At 42.7% G+C, this 27,966-nt stretch overlaps 1 protein-coding gene across 2 annotated transcripts; it reads right to left on the bottom strand.

Moving 5' to 3' along the window:
* Positions 1 to 4,947: 4,947 nt before the first annotated feature.
* On the bottom strand, positions 4,948 to 27,750 carry LOC144699667 (serine/threonine-protein kinase SBK1-like). 2 transcript variants are annotated; one of them, XM_078570795.1, is made up of 4 exons: positions 27,528 to 27,750; positions 23,338 to 23,568; positions 10,497 to 10,699; positions 4,948 to 9,809 (listed from the first exon to the last, which is right to left on the bottom strand). In XM_078570795.1, exons 2-4 carry the CDS (start codon positions 23,504 to 23,506, stop codon positions 9,024 to 9,026), a joined length of 1,158 nt encoding a protein of 385 aa, XP_078426921.1. In that variant the 5' UTR covers positions 23,507 to 23,568; positions 27,528 to 27,750; the 3' UTR covers positions 4,948 to 9,023. The 2 variants fall into 2 exon arrangements, with proteins under 2 accessions (XP_078426921.1, XP_078426922.1); XM_078570796.1 differs by having other exon boundaries at positions 23,338 to 23,508.
* Positions 27,751 to 27,966: the final 216 nt, after the last annotated feature.

Genomic DNA, 27,966 nt, shown 5'->3' with positions numbered 1-27,966 from the left:
TAAGGTGCTATACAAATACAACGCTCTCGTTCATTGTCAAAGCAATAACGTGTTAAATTCATAACATTTACTCTTTCTCTCCTGAGAATGTCTTCTTTGCGATATTATTTTTGTGCAAGACCTTAACAAATGTTTTCCACCACTACAAAATCAATTTCAATCTTCCTTCTCCACTAATTCACAATGTTTCAGAGAATTCCAATGAACATTAACCACATCCTTTAATCAATAACAACAACCTGCATTTATATAGTGCCTTTAAAGTAGCACAGTATCCTAAAGGATGGGATCCTGAAAAGTAGTTCAGAGGGGAGAGAAGCTGAGATGGAATTAGAAGTTAGAATGCTAGTAAGTGAGTCTGGAAGGCAGAGGAAACATAGGCTAGATAAGAAAGAAGTGAGTTTAGCAAGGCTAAATGGAATATATATAATGTAAGGAGCCTGAGGAATAAGGCAGACGAGCTGAGGGCACAGATAGGCACATGGGAGTATGATATCAGCTATGACCGAGACTTGGCTACTTGGCTAAAAGGACAGGATTGGCAGCTCAACATTCCTTGTTATAGGGTATTCAGACGAGATAGAGAGGGAGATAGAAGAGGAGGGGGCGTCGCAATGTTGATCAAGGAATCGATTATTGCAGTGAGGAGGGATGATATCTTGGAAGGATCATCAAATGAGGCCATATGGGTAGAAGTAAAAAACACAAAAGGGGCAAACACGCTGTTGGGTGTGTATTATAGGCCCACAAACAGGGAGAGATAGAGGATCAAATATGTAATCAAATTTCAGAGAAGTGTAAGAATAATAAGGCAGTATTGTAGTGGATTTTAACAACCCAACTATTAACTGGGATAGTTTTAGTGTGTAAGGCAGGGAGGGAGCAAAATTCTTAAGTTGCATCCAGGAGAACTTTTTTAGCCAGTATGTAGAAAGCCCAACAAGGGAGGGGCAGTTCTGGACCGAATATTCGGAAATGAGCCTGGGCAGTTGGAAGGCGTATCAGTAAGGGAGCATTTTGGAGATAGTGACCATAACTCAGTTAGATTTAGGAAAGTTATGGAAAAGGATAAGGTTGGGCCACGAATCGAAGTTCTAAATTGGGGATAGGCTAACTTTACTAAGATGAGATACGATTTGGCCCAAGTGGACTGGGAGCAGCTACTTGCAGATAAAACTGCATCAGAGGAGTGGGAGGCATTCAAGGAGGAGATAGCAAGAGTACAGGGCAAACATGTTCCCGTAACACAAAGGGGGGACCAAGTCCGGAGAATCCTGGATGTCAAGAGACATAAAGGTTAGAATTAAGAAAAAAGAGAAGCTTATGGCAGATACCGAGGGCTCAATACAGCAGAGTCCCTAGAGGGGTATGAAAAGTGCAGAGGGGAACTTAAAAAGGAAACTAGGAAAGCTAAGAGAGTGCATGAGAAAGCATTGGTGGGTAGAATAAAGGAAAGCCCAAAGGGGTTTTTTAAATATATAAAGAGCAAAAGAATAACTACGTAAAGAGTAGGGCCAAATGGGGACCACAGAGGTAACCTGTGTGTGGACCTGGAAGACGTGGGTACAGTCCTCAATGAATACTTTGCATCGGTCTTCACAATGGAAAAGGATGACACAATTATAGACATCAGGGTGGAGGACTGTGAAATATTAGAGGAAATTAACATAGAGAGGAGGTACTAGCAGGTTTAGCGGCCTTAAAAGTGGATAAATCCGCAGGACCGGATGAGATGTATCCCAGGCTGTTGAGGGACGCAAGGGAAGTGATATCAGGAGCCGTGGCAGTAATTTTCAAACCCTCTCTGGCCACAGATGAGGTGCCAGAGGACTGAAGGGCTGCTAATGTTGTCCCATTATTAACAAAGGGAGGAAGGTATAGACCAGAAAATTACAGGCCAGTTAGTCTAACCTCTGTGGTGGGGAAGTTACTAGAAAGAATTCTGAAGGACAGAACATACCTTCACTTAGAGAGACACAGATTAATCATGGATAGTCAGCATGGATTTGTTCAGGGAAGATCGTGTTTGACAAATTTGATCAAATGTTTTGAGGAGGTAACCAGGAGTGTTGATGAGGGTAATGCATTTGATGTGGTCTACATGGACTTTAGCAAGGTTTTAGATAAGATCCCTCATGGCAGACTGGTTAAGAAAGTGAGAGCCCATGGGATCCAAGGCAAAGTGGCATGTTGGATCCAAAATTGGCTGAGAGGCAAGAAGCAGAGCGTGATGGTAGAGGGATGTTTCTGTGACTGGAAGTCTGTTTCCATTGGAGTTCCACAGGGCTCGGCGCTGGGGCCCTTGCTGTTTGTGGTGTACGTAAATGATTTGAACTTAAATGTAGGGGGTATGATCAAGAAGTTCTCAGATGACATGGAAATTGGTAGAGTGGTAAATAGTGAGGAGGACAGCCGTAAACTGCAGGAGGATATCAATGGACTGGCCAGGTGGGCAGAGCAGTTGCAAATGGAATTCAACACGGAAAAGTGTGAGGCAATGCACTTGGGGAGGGCTAACAGGGCAAGGGATTACACTACGAATGGTAGAACTCTGGAAAGTACTGAAGATCAGAGGGACCTTGGCGTGCATACCCACAGATCCCTGAAGGTAGCAGGGCAGATAGATAAGGTGGTTAAGAAGGCATATGGGATACTTGCCTTTATTAGCCGAGTCATAGAATACAAAAGCAGGGAGGTTATGGAGGAGCTGTATAAAATGCTGGTTAGGCCGCAATTGGAGTACTGCGTGCAGTTCTGGTCACCACATTATAGGAAGGATATGATTGCACTGGAGAGGGTGCAGAGGAGATTTACCAGGATGCTGCCTCGGCTGGAGGGTCTGAGCTATTAGGAAAGACTGGATAGGCTGGGATTGTTTTCCTTGGAGCATTGAAGGTTGAGAGGGGACCTGATAGAGGTGTATAAGATTATGAGGGGCATAGATAGGGTGGATGGGAAGGCACTTTTTCCATTAGTAGAGGGAGGCATAGATTTAAGGTAAGACGTAGAAGGCTGAGGGGAGTTGAGGAGAAATCTTTTCGCCCAGAGGGTGGTGGGAGTCTGGAACTCCCTGCATGAAAGGGTGGTTCAGTCAGAAACTTTCATAACATTTAAGAAGTATTTAGATATTCACTTGTGTTGCCGTAGCCTCCAGAGCTATGGGCCAAACGCTGGAAAATGGGATTAGTGTAGTCAGATCTTTGTTGACCGGCATGGACATGATGGGCCAAATAGTCTCCTTCTGTGCAGTAAACGTCTATGGGTCTGTAAAGCACTTCACAAGAGCATCATCAATTAAAATTTGTCCAAGATCTATAGAAGGAGACATCAGGACAGATGGCTAAAAGCTTGGTCTTTTTAAGGAGCATCTTATAGAAAGAGAGGTGGAGATGTTTGGAGAGGGGATTCCAGGTTTTGGGGCCTAGACAGCTGAAGGCATAGGTGAAGTGAATTGGGAGTGCACAATATCCCAGAGTTTAAGCAATGCAGAGATCTTGGAGGGTTGTGAGACTGGAGGTGATGTCAGAGGTAGGGAGGGGTGATTTGAAAACAAAGATGAGGATTTTAAAATACAGGGGTGGAATTGTTTGCCGATGCGAGTTTATGGTACCGCTGAAGTCAATGGACTGTTGAATGGCTCACCGCGTTTTATGGCCCTGCCCCCGCTGCGAAGGGGCCATAAAATTCCACCCCAGGTGTTGCCAGACCTAGAGCCAGTGTAGGTCAACGAGTACGGGATTGATGGGTGAATGGGACTTAGTGTGAGTTAAGATATAGGCAGCAGAGGCTTTCATGAGCTTATGTTTTTGCAGGCTGGATGATGGGAGGTCAGCCAGGAGAGTATTGGAATAGTCAAGTCTGTGTTACTTGGAGTTAAGGGACTGGAGTTGAGACATATAACATGGGAATGAATAGTGTGAGAGTTAATGTTTTAAATGGAGACAGGGACAACAAAAATGGAAGAGAGAGTGCAAGTTGGTCGACCAGTGGCTGCAGAAATGTGATGCCAAATGGAGAGCCAAAGGCTAGAGAGTTAGGGATTTGAAAGTGCAGTGGTAAGTGATTTGAGGGAGCTTTTTTTTCCCCAGGAACCGACATAGAAGTAGGTGGGGTTGGGAAGGGGAAGGAGATTTGTGGCTGGAGAGCAACAGAAGGAAGCGATCAGAAATGGGCTTACCTGTGACAGTCACGGTGGATGTGGAGAGGCCATGTTCAATGAAAGCCACATTTGTTTTATTTGATGCCTTTATGATGACTGTGAGTTGCTTCCAGCATATTTCCATGGCTAGTACACATTAGATCAGAATGGAACTGAGATACTGAGGATTAAATTTTGAGGACAGGCTGCATAAAGCTGGCTTGTACCCTCAAGTACAGGAGATTGAACAGTGATCTGATCAGGATTTTTAAAATGTTAAAAGGATTTAACAGGGTGGATACAGAGAAACTATTTCCTCTGGTGGGGAAATCAAGAACGAGGAGACATAACCTTAAAATTAGAGCTAGGCCTGTTAGGAAGAAAATTAACAAGCACTTTTTCACACAAAAGACAGTTTAAATCTGGAACTCTTTCCCTCAAAAGGGTGTGAATGCTGGGGGACAATTGGAACTTGCAGGAATGAGATTAATAGATTTTTGTTAGGTAAGGGCATTAAGGGATATAGAGCAAAAGTGGGGAAATGGAGTCGAAGGGCAGATCAGCCATGACCTAATTGAATGGCGGAGTAGGCTCGAGGATCTGATGGCCTTTTCCTGTTCTTATTGCCCTGATGTTCCTACATGTTATCAAACAGGCTCCTGTTCTATCATTTCCAGTATTAGTCTTTGTGGAAAGTCAGACTTATGCCCTTCATCCTGTTTCAAAGAACCATTGGCTGGGTGTGCATCATTTCCCAATATGCAGTCTCAGCAGACACCAAAGGGTTGCACGTTGTAATTTTTAAGCCACTGTAAGCATTTTATTGATTGAGCTTACAAAGTTGGTACACAAAGACCAGAGTAATTCTCCTTCATTGTGATATTTTAACTACAGAATCACATCGTCGTTCTTCAATATGCCCTGGCTAATATTGATCCTTCAACCAACATATTTGTCACTCCAGTTCTGACAATATCCTACATTCTGCATATGTCTGCTATGTACCGTGTTCTTGCCATATTTCTGTCATGTGTTACGTTCTCTCCATATTCTGCAGATATTGTACATAATCTGTATTTCTTTCTGATCATATGCCCGCCCCATTTCTGCATACATACTACTCGCTCCCTATTCCTATCATTTGCCATATTTATCCTTATTTTTATCCTGTGTTCGCTCCCTATTTCTGATGTGCATCATGCTTGCTTCTTATCTCTTGTGCACTGTGAATTCTCCATATTTATGTCATGCACCAAACTCTCTCCCTTTATGTATCATGTCCCATGCTCTCTCTATACTTTTTCATGTACTGTGCTCTCCCCATTCCTGTCATGTAGTGTGCACTCTCTGTTCCTTTATTCCAACAAAGGGACTTGACTAGGGGTGTTATTTTTAGGTAATTTTAATCAAATTATAAAGAAAGTCTTACAGGAAGACAAATTGTATTGCAACCATTGAATCGATCTTATGGCTCAAAGAGCTCGGGAAACATTTTAGCTAAGAGCTAAAACTCTGGATACTAAAAGGACGCATCGCTGTCACAAAACCACAGACAGTTAAAACCACACACCATTCACTGAGGAACGAAACTTCGAGAAGTTTTGAACAGAAACACACCCACTGCACTGAAATTCAAACACAAAGTTCGGTGGCACAATGGCCCCTACTACATCTTGGAGACTGGGTCTACATGGGGAGGTCCTTGCTGCTCTATGGGAGTGTTGTACTGTCTACAAGAAGCAACTGAGTGCATTTCTAATGCGGGATGATGTATATTGACCATCTAGGCTGATTGGCACCTCTGCCAATCATTAGCGCAAAGCATGGCATTGGTCAACTAAGATTCCCAGTTCAAATATAGTCTTTGCAAATAAGTTTTTGCGGCTTTCATCCACGTGTCTTCAGTCGATGTTTTCTTTCAAGAATTATTCCTTTCAAATTTCACGTTAAGGATTGTGCAGCAGTCTATTGGTCCTTGCCACTGCCAAGCTGCTGCCTTCTTGGCTGGGCACGAATGCGACCTGGTAACAATAAAAGAGAGAGAGGACTTAGTCCCACTCTCTCCAGGGTCACGTAGACCAAACCTCGCTGGACTGGTCTATCCTCCAGCCCCTTCTCACAGCTCGGTGATACTCTTGAGTGTCTTTGTAGAATTAATACAAATGTAGAGCACATCAGGTAAGGTACGTAAAGCTCTCTTTACGACATCAGTTTCATAGCCCTATGTTTTCATTTTTCAGATCAATAAAAAAAATAGATATAACAATCCATTGTAAAATTATATGTTAAATGTGGTACAATTTCATACATATTGCACATATGTTAACATTAGGAACACTTTTTGTAAGCACAGTGAAGATACATAAGGATTGTGATCTGTTAGATACACAAACTCAAATATATATTTTTGTGAGGGTTGCTGGGTAAGGGATTGGGAGATACTGACAGGCAACAGGATCTCTGAGTCTAGAAGTCAAAAACATAACAACAGCCTAGCAACGGTAAGCATGGTGATGTGATGCCATGCCAAAGGTCCATTGGCCTAGGTTGGCCAAGTGTCTCCTCAAACGGTTGCTACGGATTAGATCATGTCTATCTCTTTACTGCTTGCTAATTTTTGTTCTAGTGGCCTGAGATACAATTAGCCCCAGTGGATCTTTTCTCATTGAGGTTTTTTTTGCATTGTTAACTGGATTTCTTCCTGGCAGGCAAAGTTGATTTTCAATGATCTGATTGGTTGTCAGGACTTTGTTGCATTGAACATAAATGTACTCAGTGCTTGTTAGCCAAGTAGAAGGCAAAAGGATTGGGTGACTGGAAGATACTGGCTGGCAATGCTGACTATCTGAGAGAGTACCCTGCTATCGACCCACAAGTAAGAGAATGAGCTTTATCATAATAACAACACTCTAACCCAATCCACTGGTGGGATTGCATCTGTCATCTGCTTTGCACCCCCTGCCTGATTACACTTCAGTTGACTTCAGTGGATCCCGTCAGTTTTCCTCTGGGCAGGTTAGGCTAAAAACACCCTCAGTGTCCACAATCACTATAGTGTGATACAGTCAAGGACCCTGCTGAGATTAAAAATCTGATACCTTTACTAACACTGGACACTAACTCATCTGCCCTCTCCCACAGTAAAATTACCACCTTCCATTGTTCTTGCCTCCCTTTTGGTGATATGTAAAACTAGATCTTCCTAACTCTTATCACCTTCAGTCCGAAATATACAAAGACCAATGGGTGAGAACTTCCTAGCTGCAGGTGTCACTGGTCCCACAACAGTTAGAGCTCCGTGCTCCCCATTCATAATCCATGCATCAGATGTGCTTTAGTCCAAGAGAGAAAAGAGAATGAAATGCCCAATTAGGAAACTCTCAGGCTAATCACAGCATACCTGGAGTTGCCTAGCTTTTAGTAGGTGGACACATGGGGCTCCCATCCTCTGGGCTTCACAAAGCAGAGGTTTAACTCAACTCTTTTGGACATTGTGTGGGCTAAGTACTTGTTGAACTAAATGAGTTACATTGCAGTCTCCTTCTGTCTCTTTAACCCAAAACACATTGATTTTCTTCTTCCTTCATTTTCTTATTATTCTAATGCAGTTTTGTCCAGCTCCTGGTCTCTCTGCAGATTAGCTCCTTGTTAATCTGTGGGTTAACTGTAATCTGACCAATTACACATGAGCCCACCACTGCCATGAGCTTACCCATTACAGATGTGGTGAAGGAATAAACAGTACGGTGGGCAGGAGCACCGCAGTAGCAATCCCATTTAGGCCTCACTGTTACAGTCACAGTGCGACACAGAAGGAGAGGCAATGCAGTAGAAAGCCTTCTCAAGCACGCAGTAATGCAAAAGAGAGATGCAGAAACAGGCCATTCAGCCCATCTAGTCCATACCAGAACAAAGGGAGACGGGAAACATTTGAGGGGGTTTATGTGGCTTGGACTCTTTCAGGTCTCATTAATAATTATCTTTAAATTGTCACAAGAGCATATCCTTTTGCCTGAGATTGTTGCACTGAGCTAATTGATCTCTTGACTTCCTAAATTCTAGAAATTACCTCAAATGTTATTTGTTTTTGCTCAATCCATATTAACCTCATGGTCTTGTAAAGTCAGTCCATTATACTGATTATTAAATGAGATGTTAGGACATTTAGCAGCTTAACATGCTGGCCGTGCCAGGGTAGGGTAGAGGGTGAAGGCTGCAAAATAAGAAAAAGGTTAATATTAAAATTTTAAAAACCAAGAAGAATAAATTAGCATGATCTGATTCAGGAAGTGGCAGTCATATTAGTGAAAGATCAGTGTAAATAGTTAAGACTTGTGCCAAGTGATCCATTCTCCTGGTGAACACTAACCAGCCCTTAGGAAGAAAGTCATTTGAATAGTAGCAGCTGCCACAGTTTGATCATTAGGCAATGTCCTTGTCTTTCACTCTTAACATATAATACAAAGAAGGATCCTTGCACAGGAACTGATCCTAATCGGTCGAGATCCTTGTTGCGGTCCCACCCAGTTCTTTGGACCGTTGTGCTGCTTTCTCTCTTGGTGTCACCCATAGCATCAACACAGATTGAGCATATTGCTTTAAAAGTGTTAGGGTTGGGCCAATTGCTACGCTTCGCACCTCTCAGCTTGACTGACCCAAAGACACAAAGCAACTCAGTCATAATTGGTAAGAATCAGCTTAGGGTGAAAGCTCGGAAGAGCCATGTCTGACACAGAGCTCCACAGGAAGCCTGAGTTTGAGCCCAGTTGGCAGCCCATGTTGACTTCCGAAGCAACATTTCCTTAATAATAAGTTTGTTACTCTTTAAAATGCGTTTCCTATCACATTTGAAGCCACCTGCATCTTGGACACTGCGCAGTGTAATCTAGACACAGATTTCAATGGGTGTGGCAACCAGAATTCTGGTGTTGCTGCTCTCCCTTGTTGTTCTCTCATAGCTGTTGTTAGATGAGAGGGAGCTAGATGTTGTCATGGAGGAGAAGCGCGAGGATGGCGTTTCCACAGAAATTGCGCTCTTGGCAACATTGCAGACAGGGGACAAGCTCTGTTGCTTCATCCTGGCCACCAGATCTTCTTCAGAGGAAGAGCTCACATCAGCAATGCTGTTATTACAATCCGTGTCCAGCATCCACCGATAACTCAGGTATCTGAAGATCTCCTTGACAGAGCACCTCCTCTCTGGTTCAACGGGCAGAAGTTTCCGGAACATGCGGAGAGCATCGTCGGTGAACCGCCTCCATTGAGATGGCACGCTGGCACCTCTGCGCTTCTGCCATCTTACAAACTCATCATAGAAAGAGTCTGACAGTAGGGCTTTCTCCCAGGGGAAATTTCCTGTGAGCATGCAGAAGAGTAGCACTCCAAAAGCCCAGACATCAATGCTGTAATCCACTGAGAAGCCCTCATGTTTGGAGGCATCGCAGAGCTCTGGGGCGGTATAAGGGATGGTACCACTCACCCGTTTGACAGGAGTGCCAGCCCGACGAGTCATCCCAAAATCAGACAGTTTAACTTTGCGGCACTCCTTGTCAAAGATGAGGATGTTCTCTGGTTTGATGTCACGGTGTACCAGCTTCCTGCTGTGAAGATAGTCTAGAGCTAAGGCAACTTGGTGCACACAGCGCTTGGCAATCTGTTCAGGAAGGCCAACCTTAGACAAAGCAATAAAACATACATTACAATTAGTGGATTCTTCATTAACCACATGTGACATCAGACACATTGAGATGAAGGACTTCAATCCTAACAACCATGGGATGGAGGAACCCAAACCCAAGGATATTGAGATGGAGGTCCTTGAATCTTGGGATAGTGAGATGGAGACTCTTGAACGCAGGGTTTCATGGAAAGGTAGTCTTGAAACTTAAAGATGATGGAGGATTTCCGAACTACGGATAGTAGGATAGAGATCTCAAATTAAGGAAGGTGAAATGAACAATTCCAAAAGTCAGGTTAGTAGATTAGAGGATTGTAAACCAAACATAATGGGATGGAGGACCTCAAACCAGTGGATAATAAGATGGAAGACCTGAAATTCAGGACTTCAGATCCAGGGACAACAGGAATGGGTGATTTAAGACCTAGGGATAACATAACATATCCTCAAATTTAAGTAAGACAAGATAACTGATTTTGAACAATGATTTTCAATTTTACTTTATTCTAAAGAAAACTCTCAAACATAATTTTTAAGTATGATTTGATAAAGGATTGTGTCTTGTGCAATGCAGATAACTGGATAGCAAAAAAATGACCAAAAGAAGTAAAGGAAGCTAGAGAGGAAAAGGCCAAGCACAACGCTGTTTGGTATCTGATTGCTGTTGAAGGTGGTGTGTACCTGGGGAGGAATGATATCAAACAGGTCCCCCGCTGTCGCATATTCCTGGGCAAACACATAATATTCATCAGTTTCAAAGGCTATCCCAAACATGTCAATGATGAAAGGTGAAGCTGACAGATAGAGGGAGATGCTGTACTCTCTGAGGAAGCTCTTTAGTTTGGTGGTCTTCTTCCTCAGGAACTTCAAGGCCATTTTGGTACCTGAAGTGAGAAGAGAATAGATAATTTTATTCACTGACTCATTGATGACATGCCTGCCATTCGATCTGAGGAACCTTGAACCCAATTTTAACTTATTTGGACACACGAGATGTTTTGTATCATTACTGATGAATGGTTGCTGGCGGGTGTGAAGTGGGAATCGATGTTGAATATGTGACAGTTTGAATAGTCTGTGGAGGAGCAATCAAGGGAATGAAATTGGTCTCTTGAATCAGGTTAGGATGGGAAATAAGCTGTGGGAAGGATGCAACACTGCAAACAACCGCAAGAAACGCTCCCACCCATGAATGGGTCACGAGTCTCCTTGGGTATTTGCTGCAAGCTGTGGGATGTTAAACAGTATGGGGTATATCATGTTGTTTCCATAGCAACAGTCATTTCTTTCAATAAAAGGAATTCATTGTGTATTTTTAACATAAAAGACACTGTAGAAATGTGCGTATTTACTGCTTACAAAGGACTGCGTGCCCACTCCAACTGAATGGTGTCTGCACTGTTACACACAGAGTATAATCAGGAACTTTGTCTCTTATTGGAGGTTTTGGTACTCCTGCAGCTCTGTGCTGCTTCTTAAAACCCAAATGTTTGTCAACCATAGAACAATATATGTTACATATTACTATTGAGTATTCAGACTGCGGGCTTTCTTAACTTTCCTGTCCTCTATTTCCGGTATATCACATGCCTTATAGCACATCCCTGAAATGTCTCAAAGTACTTCATGCACAATGGATTTGCTTGAAATGTGGTGAATTACTGTTATGTGGGCAGATCAGATTGGTCGGATCAAATGGCAGTATTTCTGTGGTTACAGTGACAATGAGATTGGCTCATGGCTCTTCATAAGCCAACTCCCAAATGCTTTGAAGAAGAATCATACGGACTTGAAATGTTAACTCTGTTTCTCTCCACCGATGCTATCAGACCTATGAGTTTTTCCAGAATTTTCTGTTTTTATCCCAAATGCAGCTCTAATTCTGAGAAGGGTGACTGTTCTGCTTCTGTGCTGACTGCAAATTGCCCAAGCGAGGTTCCTGCCAGCAAATTAAACTCAGGAAATTATCCCACCAGAGTCCCTTCAGACAACAGGCCAGGATATTCCAGTGTCTAAACCTGAATCCAATGGAGTCAAAGTCGAAAATAAACTCTACCTCCAGAAGCCCTGAGCATGTTTTGTAAATGTTACACTATTGTGTCATATTTGCCATTATAAGCTCCTATATTCCCATTTCTAATGGAAGTTGCTGATGTAAAGTTGTCATACTATAATTTTACCCTCTCACCAGCAGTGGTGCTCTACACCTCATTATTGCATCTCCCAGTCACACTATCTGTACTACAGAGAAGTTCCTATGCTCCAACTTCTTTGCTTCACAGATTGATTATATATTATTTAACTTAATGACAAAATATTTTATAAAAATATCTTAAACAATACTTTATACCTATGCAGCCTGCAATTATTATCCTCTAACCTTGGTTTTGGCTGAAGTCTGGCTTGACCTTGACTTCCAATATGCAACACCAGATATGCTGGACTAAATTAGGTTAATAAATTAAGAGGTTCTAAGGAGCTTTTTTGGAAATAAATAAGCCCCATAATATTTAATTAGGATGTCAGCACTCTGTGGAATGGTTGAACATGTGGTGCATCTAAGGCTATATGCAGTCTCAATTATCCCTCAGTATACTCTCAGGTTAGGTCTGGTGTTGACATTACTGAGGTTTTTTTTTCCACTTCTCTTTCTCTCCCTGTGCCATTCACAGTCTGCAGACAGAAGGGTGCACAAGCAACCTGCGGCACTTGATCGACTACGAGAAGGCCGAATCAGGACATTTCCCCTCATACTTTCCCTTCTTCACTCTGTGGAAGGGCTTCGCTTCTGCAGGTTGAATCCCAGAAGCTAATATTTAAGGAAGGAATGTATGCATTGCAATAGTTATGTATTCCTTTCTGGCGCAAAAACACAACAGGAAAAGTGGCCCAACCATGGCTAACAAAAGAAATTAAAGATAGTATTAGATCCAAAGATAAGTCATATAAAGTTGCTAGAAAAAGTAGTAAGCCTTAGGATTGGGAGCAGTTTAGAATTCAGCAAAGGAGGACCAAGAGGTTGATTAAGAGGGGAAAAAAAGAAATTTACAAGTTTCTTGTAAACTTGCAAGAAACATAAAAGCAAACTGTAAAAGTTTCTATAAGTATGTGAAAAGAAGAAGATTAGTGAAGACAAATGTAGGTCTGTACAGTCAAAAACGGGAGAATTTATAATAGAAAACAAGGAAATGGCAGAGCAATTAAACAACTACTTCAGTTCTGTCTTCATGGAAGAAGACACAAATAACTTCCCAGAAATACTAAGGAATCAAGGGTCTGGTGAGAAGGAGGAATTGAAGGAAATTAGTATTACTAAAACAATAGGGCTGGAGAAATTAATAGGACTGAAAGCCGTAAATCCCCAGGGCCTGATAATCTACATCCCAGGTTACTAAAGGAGGTGGCAGTGGAAATAGTGGCTGTGTTGGTTGTCATCTTCCAAAATTCTATAGATTCAGGAACAGTCCTAGCAGATTGAAGGATAGCAAATGTAACCTCACTATTTAAAAAAGGAGGAAGGGAGAAAACAGCGAATTGCAGACCAGTTAACCTAACCTCAGTAGTAGGGGAAATGCTAGAGTCTATTAGAAAGGATTGATTACAGGACACTTAGAAAATATCAACGGGATTAGACAAAGTCAACATGGATTTAGGAAAGGGAAATCATGTTTGACAAACCTACTGGAGTTCTTTGAGGGCGTAATTACCAGAATAGATAAGGGAGAACCAGTGGATGTGGCAAATTTGGGTTTTCAGAAAGTTTTTGATAAAGTCCCACATAAAAGGTTAGTGTGTAAAATTAAAGCACATGGGATTGGGGATAATATATTGGCATGGATTGAGAATTGGTTAGTAGACAGGAAACAGAGGCCTGAATCTTCGGCTTGGCGAGCAGGGGCAGGGCTCGCTTGCTGAGGCATAAAATGATGCGCAGTGACATTGAGTGGGAGTCCTGATGTCACCGTGTGTCATTTAGATTTTCAGTACGGCTGTGCGCCCGCCGAACTGTCAAAGGCCTATTAAGGCCATTTAAATATCAATTAAACTAATAAACTGAGCTGCCCGTCCAACCTTAAGGTTGGCGGGCATGCGAAGAGCCCAAGTGGCCTTTGCATTTTTCATGGAACCTCATCCACGGGCAGGATGAGGTTTCATGAAGGGTATGTAAATTAAATAAATTTTTTCATTAGTGTTCATTGACATGTCCCAGCTCATGTGACACTGTCACATGAGGGGACATATCTTAAAATTTTTTCTTTCATTAAAATTTTAAAAACTTAAACTAATCTCCCTGAGGCACCTCTGTGCCTCAGGGAGATTTCTGCGCTCTTTCGCGCACATGTGTGAAAGAGCACAGGCCTTGACTCAGGGAACCCCCACACCCGCCCACACATGGAGCGCTCAGCGCTTTCGGGAGCACATCACTCTGGGCAGGCCTTAATTGGCCCGCCCATGTAAAATGGCGCAGACCCGATCAGGGGCACCGATCGGGTCCTCGCCCGCCCCTGCCTGTCCCCACACAGCCGCCGCCCCCCCCCCCCCCCCCCCCCCCCGACGGGAGGACAATTCTTCCCAGAAAGTAGGAATAAATGTGTCTTTTCAGAGTGGCAGACGGTGATTAGTGGGGTACCCCAGGGCTCAGTGCTTGCTCCCCAGCTATTCACAATATATATCAATGATTTGAATGAGGTAACCAAATGTAATATTTTCAAGTTTGCTGACGACATGAAACTTGGTGGAAATGTGAGCAATGTAGAAGGTGTTAAGAGGTGATTTAGACAGGCTGTGAGTGGGAAAATACATGGCAGATGCAGTATAATGTGGATTTGGAAGAAAAATAGAATGGCAGAGTATTATTTAAATGGTGATAGATTGGGAAATGTTGATGTACAAAGGTACCTGGGTGCCCTGGTACACCAAGCATTGAAAGCATGCAAGTGCAGCAAGCAGTTAAGAAGACAGCTGGCCTTCATTGCGAGAGGACTTGAGTACAGGAGCAAGGGTGTTTTACTGCAGCTGTACAGGACCTTGGTGAGACCACACCTGGAGTACTGTGTATAGTTTTAGTCTCCTTACCTAAGAAAGGATACACTTGCCATAGAGGGAGTGCAGCGAAGGTTCACCAAACTGATTCCTGGGATGGTAGGATTGTCGTATGAGGAGTGATTGGGCCGACAAGACCTGTATTCACTGGAGTTTAGAAGAATGAGAGAAGATCTCATTGAAACCTATAAAATTCTGACAGGAATGGACAGACTGGATGCAGGGATGATATTTTCTCTGTCTGTGGGGGGGGTCTAGAACAAGGGGTCACAGTCTCAGGATATGGGGTAGACCATTTAGGATTGAGATGAGGGGAAACTTCTTCACTCAGAGGGTGATGAACCTATGGAATTCTCTACCACAGAAGGCTGTGGAGGCCAAGTCAGTGAATATATTTAAGAAGGAAATAGGTAGATTTCTGGACTCTAAAGGCATCAAGGGGTAAGGGGTGAGCACAGGAGTTCGGTGTTGAGATAGAGGATCAGCCATGATCATACTTAATGGCAGAGCAGGCTCAAAGGGCCGAATGACCATCTCCTGCACCTATTGTCTAGCTTGGCTGGGATTTGTGACTCTGTGTGCCACAGGTTGGAGGCGGAAACCACATCTCACTTGTCTGCGGCATGACAGAATTGCTCCAATCTGGAACATAATGCTATTAGTTGCAGTGGTGGCTGTGGTTGCCTCTGTGTCACAAGGTTCTGGGTTCAAGTCCCACTCTAAGGCTTGAGCACAAAAATCAAGGCTGATATTCCAGTGCAGTACTAAGGGAGTGTTGCACTGTTGGAGGTGCTGGCTTTCAGATAAGCTATTTAACTGAGGACTTATCTGCCTGCTCAGGTGGATGTAAAAGATCCCATGATGCTAATTTGAAGAACAGGAGGGGAGTTATCCCATGGCTAATATTTATTCCTCAAGCAACATTACATAACATATTATCTGGTCATTATCACATTGCTGCTTATGGGAGTTTGCTGAGCGTAAATTGACTGCTGTATTTCCTACATTACAACAGTGACTACGCTTCAAAAAGCATTTCATTGGCTGTAAAAAGCTTTGAGCCATCCGGCGGTCCTGAAAAATGCTATATAAATACAAATGTTTCCAATCTGTTCATTCATTGTCTAATGGAGCCTGGGAACCATATCATGTTTGACTAAAGTAATCAACGTAACAGTCTGATTATACCAGTTTGATCCAGATGGTAGTCAAGTGCTCAATGGTAGTGTCAAACTTCATTCCATTTATATTTTCATAACTCTCCCTCAAGAAACCATGGAAGGGCAAAGTGCTAGCTACCAGTAACAACATTTGCTGCTTATCTGCTCTCCTACCCACCCTTGTACACTGCTTCCCTGCTAAAGGTGGCAACCTGAAGCAACAATAAACCCACCACCCTCCCCATGAAAGGGAGGTAGAGGAGAAATAAGAAAACAAGATAAATATAAATATCCACAAGAGGCCAGAATTAGAGGAATGCAAAGATCTCAGAGTGTTGTAGAGCTGGAGGAAGTTACAGAGGCAAGGAGGGGACGGGGTCATGGAGAGATTTGAATATGAGGATGAGAGACGACTACAGTTAAATCTGCGATATTTCGCTCAAGAAAAATTCACACCAGAGGGAGATCTGAGCTGTATACTCTCTTTGTGCTTAGACGTCTCAATGCCTGTAGAAGGCATCAGGTGTGAATCATTGGACCAGTAGAGGACACTGAAAAGCTGCAGTACTACTTCTTGCCATTTGAGGGAGCTCAGTGTCCAAATAGGACCTTGCTGAGTACAAATTGGGATTGCAGAGTTACAAAGTTTGAAGGACCCATTGTTGAGTCCTAAAGGCTTGGACATGGTCTGGCCCTGGAACAGCACCAGACACAACCACACTTCCTAGTTCATTGTACAGAGATTTGAACACCTTCAACTAATGATGCAGATGAACAAGGCTATAGAACCTGCTATATTGGGTAGTTTCAGGGTGGCACTGCCAGCCGAAGCCTCAGGAATCAAAGATAAATCTTCAGGATGCTGCTGTGAGCAATCCCAGGAGAAAAATCATCAGGACACTCAAAAAAAGTGCGTGGTGCTTTTCCCAATTTTCATGGAAGCCTTATTTTTATAAATTATGAAAATATCAGAGATGGAAGAAAAGACTGTTTGATTGGGTGGAGCAGCTGGAGGTGGGAAAGCAAGTGATGTAATCTCCAGGACTACATCCAAGCAGAGTTGGACACCATATTTCGAGCCAAGTAATTAGGAATACAGACAGTCGGGTAGGGACATATAGGATAGAAAGCCTTGTTGTGAACTGAAAGAAACAAAACCAGATTTGCGCTGAGAAAAATAGTTGGTTTTGGCTTTCTAATCCTTTATTTCCTCATTCATTTATGGTGTCTCTGATTTGTACTAAACCTTCGGTTTATTTTTTGATATAAATTGAACTCTCCTCACCTTTGAGTCATTCTAATGGGTAAAAGCAAAAATGCAGATGCTGGAAATCTGAAACAAAAAAAATCCTGGAAAAACTCAGCAGGTCTGACAGCATTTACAGAGAGGAATACAGTTAACGTTTCGAGTCTGTATGACTCTTCCTTCTAATGGATATTAGTCAAATTCAGGCACAGTGACTAAATCTTTTTGATCTGCAATGAGATAAGCCTGAACTAAATGAATCCTTGACTGTACTGTGTGATTTGGGAGTACTTTAATCTAGTTCCTATCGTATGATGCAGAAAGTTGGCCCATTGGAATCACAGAATCGTACTGCACAGAAGGAGGCCATTTGGCCCATGGCACCTGTGCCAGCTCTTTGAAAGAGCTGTCCAATTAGTCCCACTCCCCCCACTCTTTCCCCCATTATGCTGCAATTGCCTCCTCCTCAGGTCAGGATCTAATTCCCTCTTGAAAGTTACGATTGAATCTGCTTTCATCACCCTTTCAAACAGTGCATTCCAGATCACAACAACTCACTTATAAAAAAAGATTTCTACTTATTTCCTTCCTGCATTTTTCTTGCCGATTCTAGATATCTGGTGCTCTCCCTCAGCAATTTTTTGGGAATCTGATGCCAATTCTTACCCAGTTAGGTTCTTACAATAAGCCAACAGCTTGGTCACTTTTACTGCTACCAACCTTTTTATTTCAATACGTTATGTCATTTTATTTGACAATTCTAACAAATAACTCAATCTTTTATTTCCCAATTTAAAAAAACACTGAATCCACATTCTTAAATTACACTGCTGGGATTTGAACTGCTGTTCTCTGGATCAGTTGAGGCTTCGCTAGACAGATATTGCTACATAAGGCAAACTGGGCATCACAAGATGTCAATAAATGGGCAAAACTAGTTAGTTATCACCATCTGTTTCAGACTAGGTATCATCACTACTTACTAATCCAGTAATATAACCAGTACATTAACATATCCTGTCTGTGGTAAAGTACTTGGTTTTAGCTTGTGTCTCTGTGTGCACTTGGAGGTTGAACATCCTTAGCACTGCCAACGCGCATCTAAGGTTCGCTGGGCTTAGGCAAATGGAGTATGTACCTACAGGGAGAGAGTATGCTAGATGGTATCAGTAGTAGCACTCGTGCCTCTGAATTATAAGGTTGTGGGTTCAAGTTGCATGCTAGAGACTTAAGCACAAAATCTAAGCTGACACTCCAGTGCAGTGCTAAGGTCATGTTGCACTGCCTTTTGGATGTGATGTTAAACCTGCCCTCTCAGGTGGGCGTACAGGGTCCCTTGGCACTATTTCAAAGAAGAGCAGTGGAGTTCTCCCTGGTGTCCTGACCAATATTTATCCCTCAACCATCATTGTTAAAAACAAATTATTTCGTTATTATCACTTTGCTGTTTGTCGGAGCTTGCTTTGTGCAATCTACCTGTTGCATTTCCTAAAGGACAACAATGACTGTACTTCAAAAAAGTACCTCATTGGCTGTAAAGATCCTTAGGGATATCTTGAGGTAATGAAAGGTGCTATATAAATGTAAGTTATTTCTTTTCCAAGTTGGACAGATAGAATTTCTCCCCATCTGCATTTCCCACTGGCTTTAAGTGTCACAGACAGGTTGTGAGCAGAAACAAATGCATGCATATACACACACACACGAACTGTAGATGTAGGTAAAAAGAACAACTTGTGCTTGCAACTTCCCTGAGCCCCCTTACCCTCCCAACCCCAAACCCACACGCATGCACACATTTACAGTGCTGCTCCACAAAATCAATAGTTCTATTGTCAGATCCCTATATAATGCCGATTAATTAAATTCCTACTGAATAGCAAATCACCCGGAATAACTGGACCTCTCTCCACCCATGGCGTGACTCCTCAACAGGTTTCTAATTCTGAAACTGTCAGCTGTGTTAGAACACGCCAACTGTCACATTTCTGTTCAGTTCATGCTCTTATAGAAAGGACTGAAAATTATACCACCACACCCAGACAAGGACACACCTAAGAACAGAAATTACATCCCTCTAAATAAACGCCTTACCAGCAAAAAGGGCATACAGAAAACACTGAAGGTGCACCATAGATACATTAACATATGCCAAGTTGGGATATACTTTCAAGTAGCACCTCACTGTGTTCCAATGGTGCTTCAAATAATGAATTACTGTTAAGTACAGTGATTATTATTATGTAGACAAATACAGCAGCCATGTTGCACACAGCTAGATTCTGAAAGAATAATAAGATCAATGGCCAACTAATCTGTGATTCCATTGGGTTGGTAGAGAACAAATTGTCGCCCTGAATATGAGAATTTCCAAATCTTCAGTTTGTATTGTGGTATACTTGAGACTTAATTCAACCTATCAACGTGCAGACAAGGTGTTTCATCTGAAATAGGAGGGTAGAGATACAGCCCAAGCTTCAATCTCCAAATAACCAAGCTAAACGGAGCCCAGAGGCCTGACCAGGCTTGGGTGACAATTCATGTCACAATTCAATTGGGCAAGCCTTTTGTTTAACATCTCATTGTTGGGGCAGCACTTCCATCGATGCAGTTCTCTTTCAGTAGATTCAGCCTTGGCTCAGTTAATAGCATTCTTGCTTCTGAGTCAAAAGGTTATGTGTTCAAATCCCAATCCAGAGACTTGAGCACAAAGTGTAGGCTGACGTCAGGTCAGTACTGAGGGAGTGCAACACTGCTGAAGGTGCTGTCTTTTGGCCCTGTCCTTCCTTAGCCTTCCCTCACAGGCGGACATAATGCATCCTTATTTAAGAGAAAAGCAGCGAGTTCTGCCCAATATTATCCCTCAACCAACATCACTAAGACATTATCTGGATTAGATGTTTGTGGGATCTTTGTGCAAATTGACTGGTATGTTTCCTACATTGCAACAGTGACTGCACTTTAAAAGGACTTCATTGATTGTAAAGCGCGTTGGGACTTCCTGAAAGGCAAAATTTTATTTTCTCTTTTCAGACACTGATGGTCCTGCTCAGTAAGTCTGGCAATTCTTCTGTCTATAAACATGTCTGGATCACACGTCCTGACCCAAACTAGTCAATAACTTATTGTGGGAGTCTGGATGGTACAATGTGTTAGATTACAGCCTAGTCACCTCAAGTAGCTGGCTATATAAGCTAGGCCAAACTGTGGGGCAGTGGGCAATGAAGATCTCAATGGGGTACGATATGGTGTATAATGGTTATGTTACTGGACTAGTAATTCACAGGCCTAGATTAATGATCCAGAAACATGGGGCAGAATTTTCCACTTGGCATGTGGGCGCGTGCCTGACATGGTCGAGTGTGAAATAGCACGCGATGACATCGAGTGAGTGTCATTGTGCATTCGTGCGATAATTTTGGTCGGCGGGCGCGCGCAAGTCAGCAGAGCAGCCGCCAACAATTAAGAGGCTTATTAAGGCCATTAAAGTAGCAATGGACGGTGATTTTTCACTGCCCGTCCAACAGTGTGGTTGGTGGGTGGGCCGGCGAATCGGCCAGGCGGCCTTTGCATTTTTCAGGAACCTCATCCAAAGGTGGGATGAGGTTTCTGTGATTAATTAAAAATGTTTTGAAAAAATTTTCATCATCCGTATGTTGAGGTATCTCATTCTGATGTGTGGACATTTTTTCCTGATTTTATATTTTGTTTTTATTGATTTAAATTTCATCAGCTCCCTGAGGCAGCTCTCTGCCTTTAGGGGGCTTTCCTTCCGTGCTGCCCTTTGCCTGCACTGACTTCAGCGCTCGCCCTCCTCTGCCCACCCCCACTCTGGCAGCGCTGAGCCTTTCAGCATGCCTTTCACGCTAGCTGTTCATTAACTGGCCAACCACCGTGAAATCGTGGTCAGGGGCTGATCGTAGTGGGCGGTCTGTTCCCCAGCCGCTACTGGGCCTGCTGATCGCGGCCACCTGACAACCCAAAAATTCTGTCCACGAGTTTGAATCCCACCACAACAACAATTTAAATTCAGCTAATTAAATGAATCTGGAAGAATGAACTGATCTCTCATCAGTGACCCTGAAACATGCAGGTTGTAAAAACCCATCTGCTTCATTAATGTCCTTTAGAGGAGGAAATTTGCCATCCTTACCCAGCCTGGCCTACACTTGACTTCAGACCTACAGCAATGTGGTTGATGCTTTACTGCTCTCTAGAACGGCCTAGCAAGCCACTCAGTTGTTTTTCAGGGCTATTGGGACAATAAATGCTGAACTTGTCAGTGACCCTCACACCCTGTCAGTGAATTGGTCAGTGATTCTCACATCTCTGATGGTTACTGAAGTTGCCAAGACTTCAGTGTTAACGACCCAGGTAAATCAGAAGTTGAGCATTACTCTACATGAACTTAACAATCTGAATCAAAGCAACCACAAGCATAATGTGAATGTCACTTTGGTAATTGGGTGTGTTTCACAATTTTAGGCTGTAACACTGCACATTGCCAGGTAAACACAGAGGGAGTTCTGTTTTGTAATACACTTTGTGTTGCGCCTAGCATAAAATAAGCCATCAGTTAATTGGATATGAAGTAAAGTCACAAAGCTAGGGTTTTCAGGAGGGAACTTTGTATTGCAACTGAACAAAAATAACAACAACTTACATTTATTTGGCACCCTTAAGGCAAAAATGCCCTAAGGCACTTCACAAAAACGTTATTAGGCAGAAATTCATGCCAAGCCACTGAAGGAGCTATAAGGAGGAGTGATCAAAAACTTGGCCAAAGAGGTGTGTTCTAAAGAGGGCCCTAAGTGTCAGCTATGGCTTATTTGGTATCGCTTTTGTCTCTAAGTCAGAAGGTGTGGGTTTAAGTGTCACTGCAGAGACTTGAGCACAACAATCTAAGCTGATGCTCTATTGCAGTATTGAGAGAGTGCTGCAGTGTCAGAGGTGCTGGCCTTTCCACGATACAAAAAAAACCAAGGCCCTGTCTGCCCCCTCAGATGTCCCATGGCATTATTTCTAAGAAGAGCATGGGAATTATCTGAGATCAAACCCAAAACCAACATCACAAAAACAGATTATCTGGTCATTATCACATTGCTGTTTGTGGCAGCTAGCTGTGTGCATTTGGCTGCCGCATTTTTAAAATTCATTTACGGTATATGGGCATTGCAGGCTAGGCCAGCATTTATTGCCCACCCCTAATTGCCCTTGAGAAGGCAGCGGTGAGCTGCTTTCTTGAACCGCTGTAGTCCCTGTGGTGTAGGTACACCCACAGTGCTGTTAGGGAGGCAGTTCCAGGATTTTGACCCAGCGACAGTGAAGGAATGGCGATATATTTCCAAGCCAGGATGGTGAATGACTTGGAGGGGAACTTCCAGGTGGTGGTGTTCCCATGTGTCTGTTGCCTTTGCCCTTCTAGATGGTAGCAGTCGTGGCCCTGACGGATCCCAAACTGAGCGTCAGTAAGCAGGTTATTGCTAAGCAAGTCTCGCTTAAAGGCACTGTTGATGACCCCTTCCATCATTTCCTACATTACAACAGTGACTACACTTCCAAAGTACCTCATTGGCTGTAAAATGCTTTGGGATTTCCTGAGGTCCTGAAAGGTGTGACATAAATGCAAATCTTTTATTTTAAAGAAGGAGAGGGAGGTAGAGAGATGTAGAGGTTTAGGGAGGAAACTGCCAAGCTTAGGGCTTAGACAGCTGAGGCAAAACAACCAATGGTGTAATAGTGGGGGAGGAGGGGGCAGGGTGACCAAAAGGCCATGTTTAAACAAACACTTTATTCTTGGAGAGTCATAGAGCTTGGGAAAATTCCAGAGACAAAGAGAGATTAGATCAAGAAGGGATTTAAACATACGCATGAGAATTGTCACCTAGGCCTTGGGAAATGGTGTGGGGGAAACATCAGAGGCCAGTGATGATGGGCATTAGGTGGCAGGGCCACTAACAATCTTGACTCTTGTTTGATACCAGGAGTTGGTGTAAAGGAAGATGATGTTTCAGTGCAGTCCCAAATGTCACTCTACAAATAGAAAGAAATTGCAGCTGCAATTGCTACATACCTCTGACCTTATGGATAACCAGGTCAACCTTGCCATAGGTGCCTTTTCCCAGCTCCCTAATCACCTCGTAGTATTTATTCACCTCCAGCCTCTCCAGGTTCTGAGCTGTGAGCAGCTGGAGCTCCTCCAGAACATCACTTGCTCCTCGAGTCATTAGCGAAGAATTCATGGCTATTAATGGAGGCAAAGTGGATCGAAATCACTCCCAGTTCTGAATTTCGATCTTTCTCCCTATAGGAAAAATGAAGCATTGTCAACACATTTCTGCAATCACTGGCTTACATCCCGTCACTCCAATCAAACTTCAATTGTCGACCTAAAACTATTTTAGTGATGACCTATCCTGGGCTGTTCACCAATCACTGGGCTTCTCTGTGACAACAATCATTCTTAGGACTAGGACAGATGATTTGTTGTCACTTGGGCACCACTAATTCCATTGCCGCTGGCACTCTTTATGTAACATTGCAATACTCTGGCAACAAATGTCAGTACACAAATTAAGTACAGAAATTTGCAGGTTTGGTCAGAGGGTATTGCACCAAATCACTTCCCTAACATTCTTTTTTTCTTCTCTTTAGCTCTGAAGAGTCATAAGGACTCACAACGTTAACTCTTTTTTTTCTCTCCACAGATACTGTTAGACTTGCTGAGTTTTTCCAGCATTTCTGCTTTTGTTTCAGATTTCCAGCATCTGTAGTATTTTGCTTTTATTCTTTTTGTCAATCAATTTCCATTTAATTTCCATCATTTTTGAGTCAAATCATAAATATTCAATCTAAGGTTCGCCATGTCATCAAAAGCAACTGCCCAATATCACCAAACCTGCCATCCACTATTGCCCACACTAGCACTCATTTATATAAACATGTATTTATATAGATCCCATCCTTCAGAGTCTTGAAGATCTTTAGAAACAATAGAATTGCAGTCACTGATGTGTAGACAAATGTGGCAACTGATCTATGCACAGAGAGATCTCACAAACAGAAAGTGAACGAATGACCACATGACCTGTTTTTGGTGTGGTTGGCAATGTTGGTCAGTACACCATGAAAAAAAGTCCCTGGTCTTTGAATGCTGCCATGGAATCTTTTACTGGTTTAATGTTTCATCCAAAAGCCAGCTCCTCCCCCCAGTGATGCTCTCCCTCAGCACTGCATTGGAGTCCAGAATATGTATTGTAGATCTGATGCAGTTCAGGTCAACACCGAATTTGAGCGATTGAAGCCACCATCTAGATTTTTCCAAGTGTCTCAATCAGTAAAATAGCTGCTTTGTCTGAGACTGGACCACGCAGCGACCAGGAGTCCATTGTCAGTTCCTGGGCTGTGTTTAGGTAGCTGACCTTGCCTGGGCTGGTTCAAGTAGCACTAAAAATGGAAGGAGCGGCTCCTGATTTATATCCACTACTGGACAGCGAATGAGAAGAGGAGGGCTCAACTGTGATCTCTCGATGCTAATTCAGTGCATTTATAGAGAATATGGAGATCCGAGTTTAATCTAACACGTTCCTTAGTGCCCTTTCAGTAAAGTTTGTTTACCAAATGCAGAGATACAAGGATGAAAGCCGTGTTGAGAGGCGTCATCACACGCCCTACGGGTGATGTTGCAGTGATGAAAATTATGCGAGGTTTCTCATTCTCCAGAAACAAAATAAACGCGTGTCAAACAGTTCACATAAAGACCTTTAACGCCGGGGAGAGAGGGATATTTGGAATTACTCAGCTGTGTCTGTATTTTAGTTTGACTTGTTTGGGTAGCTCAAACCTTTCGTTTAAACATGATGAAAGATATCTGGGCACTGAGTGATGGATTCCTTAATTCAAGGAATTGCAAAACTGGAAAAAGGACTGATCTCTGTCTCTCTGTCCCCAATTGATCATCCCCTGTTCTCTGTTTCTGCTCTCTCCATTTCCATCTATCAATGCTTGTCTGTCTCTAGTCATCAATTTCCATTTTACTCATTTTGTGCCTCAATTTTCCTTTTCCTCCTTGTAGTTCCATCTTTCTCACCCTGAATTTCTCTCTTTTTCTTTTCTGCCGTTCAAATGCCATCTCTTACTCTGTCATCCCTCCTTTGTTTGAATCTCTGTATATCTCGCTCTCCCGTTTCTATCCATCGCCAATATTGCGTGACCAGCCTGCTTGATGCGACACACCCATAATACCCAGTCCAGTGCCTTTAAGAATATTACAACGTCTCCTTGTAAATAAAGCGTCACCTCAAGCCTGCCTTGCAGCGAGACGCTGAATATTAATCCCACTGATTATCCTGACATTGCAATTCAGAGACACCGATTAAAATGTATGGGTCAATGAGCAGAAAATATTTAAAGGGGGGGTTGGAGATTCTGTAGGATGAAGGAGCTTAGGAAACGGACATAATTTATGGTGCGTCTTTTAATTAAAACAATACCATTAAAACGTACAGTTAGTGAAATGTTAAGATTTGTAAAATACCCAGACCTTTGCATTCTGAAGGTACTCTGATTTTTAAATGCGTGACATATATGATTTATATAGCGAATGATGCAGCACAGGAGGCCATTCGTGCCCCTGCTAGCTCTTTGAAAGAGCTATCCAATTAGTCCCACTTCCCCTGTTCTTTCCCCATAGCTGTGCAAAATTTCCCCCTTCAAATATTCTTCAATCCTCTTTTGAAAGTTACTATTGAATCTGCCTCCACCGCATTTCCTGATCATAACAACTCGCTGCGTAACACAAAATTCTCCGCATCTCGTCTCTGTTTCTTTTGCTAATTATTTAAATAAAAGGGGCCTTGAAGGTTCAGTCTCCCCTTGCTGATCACTCATTAGCATCAAGGCTGTTTAATGTTCATTAATTTGCCTCGGCCATGAAGACTGGAATTAGTACGAATAGAGGCGATCAGCAGAAAACGGTCAGGGCTACAGAAACACCAGGAGGAGGTAAACGCACACGCAAAATCAGGCACATCAAACAGAAGATGCAGCTGTACTATTCGGAAGATTCAATGTTGGCGTGGCCACAGAACATGACCACAACAGATAGCAGTGTCAAGTATGTTTATTAAAATGGGGAGTGAAAAAAGCATCGTGCGTATTTTCAAACAGATTCGCAGTCAACATTGAACAGGTGAATGGCAATTGCACTGTTGTGGGTGTCTTGATGTAAAAGCTTCCTGCAATTCTCACCCACCCTCAATACTATTTAAACACATACTAACTGATCTATTCATATAAACACAGCTTGGACTACTTGATCAAAAAAAACCCCAAAACACCTCAAATGGCACCCAATGCAGAGAGATCTTTAACAATGCAGATTTGTTTTTGCAAGATTATGATTATTTTTGAAAGCCAAACAAGCCTCCAGCACCTGTTTTCTTGAATCTCATGAGACAGAGCCATAACAACACATTTGTTCCTTTCCCCATAAGGTAATAAAACCCCGTCCCTGTTGAATCCAGTCATATCACTTTGGTCCCTATTATTTATTGAACTATTGCGTTCAAAGACCAAACTAAAAGGAAAAAGGCGAATGTTTTTCTTTTCCTGAAATTCTCCGAAAACGTTGCATTTTTGCACTCTGCATATTAAGTAAAACAAAATGCCGCTTTAAGGGAACTGCAATGTTTAGAGAAAAGACGCACGCTTTTGAATTAACTACAAACCGTGCATCGCAGTAACACAATGAATTCGAGAGGGTAGGCAGAAGCATCAGCTGGATTTTCTGAAACCGCTGTCCTGGTGACTAGCCGACTGCTTTCGTGCCAGGATTAACCTTGCATCCTCTCACCCTGCATTGCATCCACTACATGAACATATATTAAACCATTGTCATTCCTGCAGCCAGCAATCTTCCCTTGTCCACAGGCATCATCTCACTGTTCTTATATGTATGCGTGTGCATATACTTTGCCATGAGACCAGCGTACATACAATTAATATTCTGCACATATTTGAGACTAACGCATGTACAATTAATATATGTATATAACTATATATGTATTTATAGAGCGTATGTTATCATTGTAGAATATTAATTATTATATTGCATTCGTTATTATTATTCTGTAAGCAAATTAACATAGCAAATACATATCTTCCCCGATAGCTGTCCTGCTCTATTTTTGTGGTTTTCTATTGTTTGATGCAAAAAAAAACAGGTTTTTTTTTCTATTGCCGTGCAGTTGCAAGGCGTCTCACCTTAGTGCTGGGATACCTGGCCAGTGTAGCCCAGATGGAGGGCAAGGATGGAATTGGTTGTGCCTGCAGCAGCCTCTGATGGTAGCATTGACTTGCTCCTTTGTTTGAGACTGCCTGCTCTTCTTGTCTTTAACTGCCCCTTGTGATGGTGTTTTTTCCTCTCTCGCTCAGATGGAATTGTTCATTAGAGATATTCAGCCCCCCTCAGTTTGTCATAACAACACTCGCTTCTCACTCTCCTGTTTCCAGTTTCCAGCTGAGGGACATTTAAAGGGACCCAGATCAGCCAGCTGACAGTAGGTCCCACCCATAATCTTTAACTCTCAATCAAAGGCAAGCATTCGAGCCCACCGCCAATCATTATCTTGACAGTGCAGTCGCCGCCAATGAAAATGCAATTGCAAAACATGACCGCCAATCATAGCCCAGTTAAGATGGA

Source organism: Cetorhinus maximus, chromosome 24 (genome assembly GCF_964194155.1).
Source record: "Cetorhinus maximus chromosome 24, sCetMax3.hap1.1, whole genome shotgun sequence".
NCBI classification, from domain to species: Eukaryota; Metazoa; Chordata; class Chondrichthyes; order Lamniformes; family Cetorhinidae; genus Cetorhinus; species Cetorhinus maximus.
This window is presented reverse-complemented; position numbering and strand designations above follow the sequence as displayed.

Excerpts from the sequence above, each read along its gene's own strand:
- LOC144699667 (XM_078570795.1), bottom strand. The coding sequence starts at position 23,506 with ATGAATTCTTCGCTAATGACTCGAGGAGCAAGTGATGTTCTGGAGGAG. Across the intron at positions 10,700-23,337 it reads GGTTATCCATAAGGTCAGAG|GTACCAAAATGGCCTTGAAG; the intron begins GTATGTAGCAAT and ends TTCTCACTTCAG. Across the intron at positions 9,810-10,496 it reads TTGATATCATTCCTCCCCAG|GTTGGCCTTCCTGAACAGAT; the intron begins GTACACACCACC and ends GCTTTGTCTAAG.